At 46.9% G+C, this 10,664-nt stretch overlaps 1 protein-coding gene across 5 annotated transcripts in view; it reads left to right on the forward strand.

Annotated features, from left to right (window-relative positions):
• NLRP2 (NLR family pyrin domain containing 2) overlaps positions 1 to 3,244 on the forward strand; it is a 31,837-nt gene extending 28,593 nt beyond the window's left edge. For 3 of the 5 annotated variants that reach the window (XM_077976032.1, XM_077976034.1, XM_077976035.1), the window contains 2 exons: positions 432 to 599; positions 2,864 to 3,240. In XM_077976032.1, coding sequence (XP_077832158.1) covers positions 432 to 599; positions 2,864 to 3,002 — 307 coding nt within the window. In that variant the 3' untranslated portion in view covers positions 3,003 to 3,240. 5 annotated transcript variants of the gene reach the window in all.
• The last annotated feature ends 7,420 nt before the right edge of the window (positions 3,245 to 10,664 follow it).

Raw genomic sequence — 10,664 nt, forward strand, 5'->3', positions numbered from 1 at the left:
GAATAGTTCTAGTCTATGTCTAAGTCTCTTTTTTTTTTTTTTGAGACGGAGTCTTTGTCGCCCAGGCTGGAGTGCAGTGGCCGGATCGCAGCTCACTGCAAGCTCCGCCTCCCAGGTTCACGCCATTCTCCTGCCTCAGCCTCCCGAGTAGCTGGGACTACAGGCGCCCACCACCTCGCCCAGCTAGTTGTTTTATTTTTTAGTAGAGACGGGGTTTCACCAGGTTAGCTAGGATGGTCTCGATCTCCTGACCTCATGATCCGCCCGTCTCGGCCTCCCAAAGTGCTGGGATTACAGGCGTGAGCCACCGCGCCCGGCCTGAGACTTGTGTTGGTCATGCAGGTCCCCAAGCCCCGAGGCTGTGCTTGGCTTATGGGAGGGCATCGATCAGCACCAGCTGAATCAACGTGCTCATTTCTGTGTTTCCTCAGGTTGTGGGGATGTTCCATCCCTCCCTTCAGTTGTGAAGACCTCTGCTCTGCCCTCAGCTGCAACCAGAGCCTCATCACTCTGGACCTGGGCCAGAATCCCTTGGGGTCTAGTGGAGTGAAGATGCTGTTTAAAACCTTGACACGTCCTGGCACCCTCCAGACACTCCGGTATGATCTATTTACTTCCCCATCAGGCTTCCTCCGGGGTGGTAGGTTTAGGGGAAACATAATGACGTGGACCTGCTGTAGGAGACTGATCCGGTAGCTGGAATTACAGGTTCCCGCCACCACACCCAGCTAATTCTGTATTTTTAGTAGAGACGGGCTTTCACCATGTTGGCCAGGCTGGTCTCGAACTCCTGACCTCAGGTGATCCACCCACCTCGGTCTCCCAAAGTGCTGGGATTACAGGCGTGAACCGCTGCACCCAGCCCTTTTTTTTCCTTGGAGGCAAGAACTCACTCTGTTCCCCAGGCTGGAGTCCAGCAGCACAGTGATGGCTCACTCCAGTTCCTGGGCTCAAGCAATCCTCCTACCTCAGTTCCTGAGTAGCCAGGTTTGTAAGCATGAACCATTGCACCCAGCCATGGCTGCTTGTCTACCTGCTCATGAGAGCCAGTTGTCATTGGATTGTGTTTTGTTTGTTGGGTTTTGTTGGGGTTTTGGGTTTTGTTTTGTTTTGTTTTCTGAGATGGAGTCTCGCTCTGTTGCCCAGGCTGGGGTATAGTGGTGTAGTATCTCAGCTAACTGCAACCTCCGCCTCCCAGGTTCAGGCTATTCTCATGCCTCAGCCTCCCATGTAGCTGGGATTACAGGCATACACCACCACACATAGCTAATTTTTGTATCTTTAGTAGAGACAGGTTTTGCCGTGTTGGCCAGGGTGGTCTCAAACTCCTGACCTTGGTGGTTCACCCACCTCAGCATCCCAAAGTGCTAGGATTACAGGCATGAGCCACCGCACCCAGCCTGAGTTGTATTTCAATACCATGGCAAGAACCAAGAGCCCCTTCCTAGAAGTGTGGGAACTTCCAGAAATTCTCACAAGCAATATAGTCTACTGCTGGCTTAAAATAATCTTTATGTAGAAGAAACATAGATTACTTATTTACTTAACATGAAACTGAGCTTAAGATACTTTGCAAGTCAAAAGACATATGGACGTTAAGGGCTTTTTAAGCTTTGAGTTTATTTTTTGGAGACGGAGTTTTGCTCTTGTTGCCCAGCCTGGAGTGCAATGGTGCTATCTCAGCTCACTGCAACCTCCGCCTCCCGGGTTCAAGCAGTTCTCCTCCCTCAGCCTCCCAAGTAGCTGGGATTACAGGCATGTGTACCACGTCTGGCTCATTTTGTATTTTTAGTAGAGACGGGGTTGCTCCCTGTTGGTCAGGCTGGTCTCGAACTCCCGACTTCAGGTGACCCGCCTGCCTCAGCCTCCCAAAGTGCTGGGATTACAGGCGTGAGCCACCGCGCCTGGCCTGCATCTCCTCTGTTTAACCTGGTACTCTTGGGTCCACTGAGTAGAAGTTGCCAAAGTGGGTGATGGAGCAGGTACGCAGGTATTAGAGCTACAGCCCAGCCACACTCAGCAATTGCATTTTCTGTGCATGATAAACAAGAATCTAAAAATACACAGTGGCTTGATACCATTACAAGGTTAACCTGATGTTATGTTTTTCTCTATCAGATCAACATGGTTGAGAATAAGAGGAATGAAAAAAAGGATTAAAAAGAGAAATGAAAGTCTTTAATTTTACATTTTATTATTTATTTTTTAGACAAAAATCTCACTCTGTTGCTCAGGCTGGAGTGCAGTGGCCCGATCTCGGCTCACTGTAACATCCACCTCCCAGGTTCAAGTGATTCTTCTGTCTCAGCCTCCTAAGTAGCTGGGACTGTAGGCATGCACCATCACACCCAGCTAACTTTTATATTTTTAGTAGAGATGGACTTTCACCATCTTGCCTAGGCTGGTCTCAAACTCCTGACCTCAAGTGATCTGCCCCCCTCACTCTCTCAAAGTGCTGGCATTATAGGCATGACCCACCACATCTGGCCTCATTTTATATTTAAAAATAAATAAGCAATCAGGCCAGGTGCGGTCTGGGCAACGTGGTAAAACCCCAACTCTATTAAAAATACAAAATTAGCTGAGCATGGTGGCAGGCGCCTGTAGTCCCAGCTACTCAAGAGGCAGAGGATAGGATGGCTTGAACCCTAGAGGCACAGGTTGCAGTGAGCTGAGATGGTGCCACTGCACTCTATCCTGGGTGACAGACTGTCTCAAAGAAAAAAAGAAAATCAATATGGAACACACCTTTGCCACGTAGAATAATCAGGAAAGGTGACCTCAACAGAATTTCAGGTACTTGGGAATTTGAAAAATCTTCTTGATACACAAAGTAACCTTTTCCTCCCCCATTGTACCCCAGGTTGAAAATAGATGACTTTAATGATGAACTCCATAAGCTGCTGGAAGAAATAGAAGAAAACAACCCACAACTGATTATTGATACTGAGAAACATGATCCCTGGAAAAAAAGACCTTCTTCTCATGACTTCATGATCTGAATCCCCCCAGAGTCGTTCATCCTCCATGAAGCCGTTGATTTTCCAGGTGTTGGTGAACTGCCTGTGACTCTTCTCCCCCGCCCCCACTCCTCAGGGATAATGAGCTCACTGCTAGGCTAGATGTTTCAGCCATGGTTCTGCCTCTGTTTTACACGTGCACAAGTCCTTAACTTTGTTACATATGAAATATCTGTATCACGGGTACATTGAGAGAAATAAAGGTGAGAGCATTCACAAATGAAGCTGTTACTTAATAATGGACTTTGACACGTTAGAGAAAAGATACTTGGCTACTTGGCCGGGCGCAGTGGCTCACGCCTGTAATCCCAGCGCTTTGGGAGGCCGAGGTGGGTGGATCACGAGGTCAGGAGATCGAGACCATCCTGGCTAACACGGTGAAACCCCGTCTCTACTAAAAAATACAAAAAACTAGCCGGGCGAGTTGGCGGGCTCCTGTAGTCCCAGCTACTCGGGAGGCTGAGGCAGGAGAATGGTGTAAACCCAGGAGGCGGAGCTTGCAGTGAGCCGAGATCCGGCCACTGCACTCCAGCCTGGGAGACAGAGCAAGACTGTCTCAAAACAAAACAAAAAAAAGATATCTTACTGGGGAGAACCTGGGGGGTGGGGGAAGTTGACAGTGTTTAATTGCATTGATTTCTATTGCCTTGTCAATCTTTGCCTTGCCTTCTTGGTATTTCCTTTTTTTTTTTTTTTCTTTTTTTTTAAGATTTGAATTTCACTCTGTTGCCCATGCTGGAGTGCAGTGGCACGATCTCAGCTCATTACAACCTCCCAGGTTCAAGCGATTCTGTCTCAGCGTCCCGAGTAGCTGGGATTACAGGCATTCCCCACCACACCCAGCTAAATTTTTTTTTTATATTCTTAGTACAGATGAGGTTTCACCATGTTGGCCAGGCTGGTCTCAAACTCCTGACCTCAAGTGATCCGCCCACCTAAACTCCCAGAGTGCTGGGGTTATAGGCATGAGCCACTGTACCCAGCCTTTTTTTTTTTTTTTCTCCTCAAGAGTGAGTGTTGCTCTGTTGTTGCCCAGGTTGGAGTACAACAGCACGATAGCTCACTGCAGCCTCAAGCTCGCAGGTTCAAGTGATCCTCCAGCCTCAACCTCCTCAGTAGCTGTGACTACAGATGCACGCCACCAAACCAGGCCAGTTCTTGGGGTTTTTTTTTTTTTTTTTTTTTTGAAGACAGGGTCTCACTATGTTGCCCAGGCTGGTCTCAAACTCCCAGGCTCAAGTAATATTCCTGCCTCAGCCTCCCAAAGTGCTGGGATTACAAGTGTGAGCCACTGTGCCCAGCCTGCCTTGTTATTTCTTGACCTGCATGGATCACTGCCTGTTGAGTGTTACTTGCCAGAGGATTTCTCCTACCAACATCCAATATTTTAGGTGCTTCAGTGTAGCTCATAAACGACCATGTCATTGCTCTGATTTGCTTTTTAAAAATTCCAACTTAAAATAGAATCTTTTCTACTGCCAGGCACGGTGGCTTACATCTGTAATCACAGCACTCCTAAGCTCAGGTGATCCACCTGCCTTGGTCTCCCAAAGTGCTGGGATTACAGGCGTGAGTCACCGCACCCAGCAACATTTCTTTTTTTTTTTTTTCTTTGTGGCAGAATCTTGCTCTGTCGCCCAGGCTGGAGTGCAATGGCACAATCTCAGCTCATTGCAGCCTCCGCCTCCTCATTTCAAGCAATTCTCCCATCTCAGCCTCCCATGTAGCTGGGACCACAGGTGTGCACCACTGCACCCAGGTAATTTTTGTATTTTTTGTAGAGACAGGGTTTCACCAGGTTGCCCAGACTGGTCTCGAACTACTGAGTTCAGGTGATCTGCCCAGCTTGGCCTCCCCAAGTGGTGGGATTGTATATGTCTGAGCCACCACACCTGGCCAAAAGTAGTTTTAATTTTTTTTTTTTTTTTTTTTTTTGAGACTGAGTCTTGCTCTGTTGCCCAGGCTGGAGTGCAGTGGCACGATCTCAGCTCACTGCAAGCTCCGCCTCCTGGGCCGACGCCATTCTCCTGCCTCAGCCTCCCGAGTAGCTGGGACCACAGGTGCCCGCCTCCGCACCCGACTAATTTTTTGTATTTTTAGTAGAGACGGGATTTCACTGTGTTAGCCAGGATGGTCTCGATCTCCTCACCTTGTGATCCACCCGGCTCGGCCTCCCAGACTGCTGGGATTACAGGCGTGAGCCACCGCACCCAGCAATATTTAAATTGAAAACTAAAAAAATTAATCTCACTCTTACACTTTCATTTCTTCATCAGGGGCCATTGGTTTATTTTTACCGACTAGATCCAAGTTCTCTGATACTTCCTTTAAACCACTGCATCACTTTCCAGTTCCACTGCATACTGTGTGGGCTTCTGAGGTTTCCTGTTTCAAGGTCTCCTTATCCAACACAGCATAGGTCATTCCCTGAGCATCCCCCCCCCCTTTTTTTTTTTTTTTTTTTTGGACAGTCTCGCTCCATTCCCTGGTCTGGAGTGCAGTGGCGTGATCTCGGCTCACTGCAACCTCCGCCTCCCAAGTTCAAGCAATTCTGCCCCACACACTCCCGGCAAATTTTTACATTTTTAGTAGACAGGATTTCACCATGTTGGCCAGGCTGGTCTTGAACTGACCTCAAGTGATCCACCTGCCTCAGCCTCCTAAAGTGCTGGAATTACAGAAATAAGCTACCGTGCCCGGCCTCCAGAGCATCTTTATTCTCAGGTTCACTGGGAGGAAGGGGCGAAGTTGGTAAAAGAGAGGCACAGAGTTTTAAAAGGACACTAAAGGTTTCTTATTCTCCACACTATTGACATTTGGGGTCAGATCACTACTTGTTAGGAAACATGGTCCTCTACATTTACAGTATGTTTGGCAGCATCCCTAGCCTCTACCCACTAGATACCAGCATCCTCACAGTTATGCCGATCAAAAATGTCTCTGGGCATTAGAAAATATTTGCTGAAATGCAAAATTTTCTTAGGTTGAGAACCATTGTAATCTAGCCCCATCTTTACAGAAGAAATTGAGTAATGTATCCACATCCATTTAGGAACTGTATTGATACCCCAGGGGCCCATAAAATGTAAACTTGCACTCATAATTAACCATCTTTCTCCAACATGTGTACTTCATCTAGCCAAGCTCTCAGATGCCTACCCTCATGACCTACAAGTACTAAACAGTGAAACCTGTGGCACATGGGTTCGTTCATGTGTGTCTGAATCTATGTCCAGAGATGAACAAGTACTGCTGTCCGTTTTCTTGCACCTCACCTGTGACCACTCGCCTCTGCCCATCACTGAATTCTGGATCTCATCACATTGATGATCAAGAACAAAGTTCACTGGGTTCTCTGCTAAGGATACAAAAAAAAATCATTCCACAATTCCATGGCCATGTTTGCACCCGCGAACCACGAGGGCTGGGTTAGCCCAGATGGTGGGCTTGGGAAGTGTTCCTGGAGCAAAAAAAAAAAGCCAGAGGTCATGAGAGCCTGATCCCCTCCCTCAACACACACACACACACACACACCACTCTACATCCAAGTCTCATTTTCAGGCTTTTCAAAGCTAAGGTCACTCCCATGAGCTACGCCCGGCTTCTCTCAATCCTCAACTCTTCCACGAGAATAGGAAGAACTCTCTGCTGTTCGAGATCCTCTGGCTCAGCCGCAGCTCTGGAAGAAAGACCTCAGTGAGGGTCTTTTCACAATCCCCAATCGCAGATCACATCCTGTGCCCCAAAACAACTTCCATGGTCACCACATCCTTTCCTCCCTTGCTCATTCCCTGAGCCCTGACCCAGGCTTCTCCAAGGTTCCTCTACTCACCCAGACAGCAGTGTAGATCATGTAAATGTGCTCTGTGCAAGTAAAGTCGGAAGACGGGGTGGGCTGGGCACGGTGAATCGCACCTGTAATCCCAGCACTTCGGGAGGCGGAGGCGGGTGTATCACATGAGGTCAGGAGTTCAAGACCAGCCTGGCCAACATGGTGAAACCCTGTCTCTACTAAAAATACAAAAATCAGTCGGGCGTGGTGGCGCATGCCTGTAGTCCCAGCTACTCTGGAGGCTGAGGCAGGAGAATCGCTTAAACCCGGGAGATGGAGGTTGCTGTGAGCCATTGCACTTTAGCCTGGGGGACAGAATGAGACTCCGTCTCGAAAAAAAAAATGTAGCTGAGCATGGTATTGCACGTCTGTAATCTCAGCTACTTGGGAGTCTGAGGCAGGAGAATCGCTTGAACCCAGGAGGTGGAGGTTGCCGTGAGCCAAGATTGTAATCACCCAAGGTGTTCACCTTGCCCACTGCCTAGACAGAGCTGATTCATCAGGACAGGGGAGTTGCATTAAGAAATAATTCATGCAGAGCTGGCTCTACGAAAGACCAGAGTTTTATTACTCAAATCCGTGTCTCCCAGCATTCAGGGAGAAGAGTTGTTTTAAGGGATAACTTGGTGGGTGGGAAGCCCGTGGGCTAGGAGTGCTGATTGGTCAGGGATGAAATAATGGGAGTCAAAGCTATCTTCTCGAACTCAGTCAGTTCCTGAGTGGAGGCCAAAAGATAAGATGGGCCAGTTTATTGAGATGGGTGGTGCCAGCTGATCCATCCAGTGCAGGTTCTGCAAATTATCTCAAGCACTTACCTTAGAAGCAGTTTAGGGAGGGTCACAATCTTGTAGCCTCCAGCTGCATGTCCTAAATCATAATTTCTAATCTCGTGGCTAATGTTAGTCCTACAGAGCCAATCTAGTCCCCAGGCAACAAAGAGGTCTGCTTTGGGAAAGGGCTATCGTCTTTGTTTAAACCATAAACTAAGTTTCTCCCAAAGTTCAGCCTACACCCAGGAATGAAAAAGGACAGCTTGGAGGTTACAAGCAAAATGGAGTCAGTTAAGTTAAGTCTCTTTCACTGTCTCAGTCATAATTTTGCAAAAGTGGTTTCAAGCTGACACAACTGCACTCCACCCTGGGCGACACAGCGAGACCCTGTCAAGAAAAAAAGAACAAAAAACAAAAAAAAACAAGAGGTGAAGTCAAGATAGGAAGGAAAGTCGGAAGACACCAAGTGGAGGTAGAAGACTAGAAATGATGTCATATAGGAAGTAAAGTCAGAAGACAGGAAGTGAAGGTAGAAGACAGGAAGTGAGGTCATACAGGAGGCAAAGTCAGAAGACAGGAAGTGATGTCAACCCAGGAAGTGCAGTCGAAGGTAAGCAAGAAGTGAAGTCAGGAGACAGAAAGTGGCGGGGAGGAACTTGTCTTTCCCCTCTCCTCCGAAGCCCCAAGTGAACAGGCAGCGTCAGGTGTGCCCTTTGAGTGACTGGGCACAGCTCAGGCACCCACATCTCCCTCCAGCGCCTATTCTTTGAACACCAGAGACCTCTGCACTATTTTCTGTTGTTTTTTTCCTTCATTTTCCGAGACGAGGTCCTGGATTGAGTGGCTTGAATTACTATGGAAAGTGATTGACCAAGGTAAGTCACAACTATCTTGTTCTTTAATTTTGTTGTTGTTTGTTATGACTAATTGAATGTTAGCCTTCTAGCACACATAGCTTTGCATTTCCACTCTGCACTACTTGTATGTTTATTATTTCGTAGTATTTGTAATAATTTGTTATTTTAAAACTGTGTTATTAGTTTGGATATTTTGAAGTTAAAATGTGATTTTTTAACTAAGTAGCTGTGGGGAAAAGAAAGAAAGATCAGACTGTTTATATAGAAAGAAGTAGACATAAGAGACTCCATTTTGTTCTGTATTTGAGATGCTGTTAATCTGTGACCCTACCCCCAACCTTGTCCTTGCAAGAGACATGTGCTGTGGTGACTCAAGGTTCAGAGGATTTTGGGCTGTGCAGGGTGTGCTTTGTTAAACAAGTGCCTGAAGGTAGCGTGCTGGTTAAAAGTCATCACCATTCTCTTAATCTCAAGTACCCAGGGACACACACACTGCCAAAGGTCGCAGGGACCTCTGCCTAGGAAAGCTAGGTATTGTCCAAGGTTTCTCCCCATGTGCTAGTCGGAAATATGGCCTGGTGGGAAGGGAAAGACCTGATCGTCCCCCAGCCTGACACCCGTGAAGGGTCTGTGCTGAGGAGGACTAGTGTAAGAGGGAAGAAGGCCTCTTGGCGGTTGTTGGCGGTTGAGATAGAGAAAAGCATCTGTCTCCTGCCCGTCCCTGGGCAATGGAACATCTCGGTATAAAACCCGATTGTATGTTCTGTTTACTGAGAAAGGAGAAAACCACCTTAGGGCTGAAGGTGGGACTTGCTAGCGCAATGCTGCTCTTTATGCACTAAAAAGGTTTATGGAGATGTTTGCATATGCATATCAAGGCACTGCACTTTTCCTTAAACTTATTCATGTCACAGAGATCTTTATTCATATGTCTTACTGCTGACTTTCTCCCTACAATGATCCTATTATCCTGCCACTTGCTTTTCTTTACGATGGTAAAGATAATTATCAATAAATACTAAGGGAACTCAGAGACCAGTGCGGGTGTGGGTCCTCTGTATGCTGAGCGCCGGTCCCCTGGGCTCACTTTTTTTTTTAATACTTTGTCTCTGTGTCTCATTTCTTTTCTCAAGTCTCTCGTTCCACCTAACGAGAAACGAGAAACGCCCACAGGTGTGGAGGGGTAGGCCACCCCTTCAGGCAGCAGTATGCAAAGCAGGTGTTTCAGAACTCTCTCCGGTCAGTAAGTCTTCTCTCCTGAAGGAAACAATTTTGAGACTTCCTGTTCTTAATTCTGTTTAACAGCATACGTCTAAAAGAAAAGATGTATACTGTTATTATTTATTGTGTTACAAAAATATACACGCACCTCCTTAAAAAATTCCAATAGCACTAAAAGGGTGTGTACAAAATGCAATGGCTTAACCAACCGTCTCTTCCATTGCTCCGCCTAAGAGACACCCACTTTTAGCTGTTTTCTTTAGGAACTTGTTAATATTAGATTTCTAAAAATGTGTAACCATGTGAATGAGCTTACACTTACTGGATTCCTATCATAATAGGCAGGGACTTAGTTCTTCTACAGTGTTCTTACTGTTTTTTATTTTCCAATGTTTATGTCTACGTCTGCACATCAATATTCAGTATCACTTTTTTTTTTTTTTTTTTTTTTTTTTGAGACAGAGTCTTACTCTGTCACCCAGACTGGAGTGCAGCGGCACAATCTCAGCTCACTGCAGCCTCCACCCCCTGGCTTCAAGTGATTCTCCTGCCTCAGCCTCCTGAGTAGCTGGGACTACAGGCGTGTGCCACCACGACTGGCTAATTTTTGTATTTTTAGTAGAGACGGGGTTTCGCCATGTTGGCCAGGCTGATCTCGATCTTCTGACCTGGTGATCCGCCCGCCTCAGCTTCCCAAAGCGCTGGGATTATAGGCATGAGCCACCACGCCTGGCCAGTATCACATTTTTATACCCACAGATATTCACAGCTGAGAATTTTCAGGTAATATAACTTGCTTCTTTTATTTTTGTGGTTGTTGTTCCCCTAACGTTTATATTTGCTCTTTATTTTTGTTTTCTTTTGAGGCAGGGTCTCAGGCTTGAGAGCAGTGGTGCAATCATGGCTCACTGCAGCCTCTACCTCAGCCTCCTGAGTATCTGAGAGTAGGCATGTGGTACCACAC

Source organism: Macaca mulatta, chromosome 19 (assembly GCF_049350105.2).
Source record: "Macaca mulatta isolate MMU2019108-1 chromosome 19, T2T-MMU8v2.0, whole genome shotgun sequence".
Classification (NCBI taxonomy): Eukaryota; Metazoa; Chordata; class Mammalia; order Primates; family Cercopithecidae; genus Macaca; species Macaca mulatta.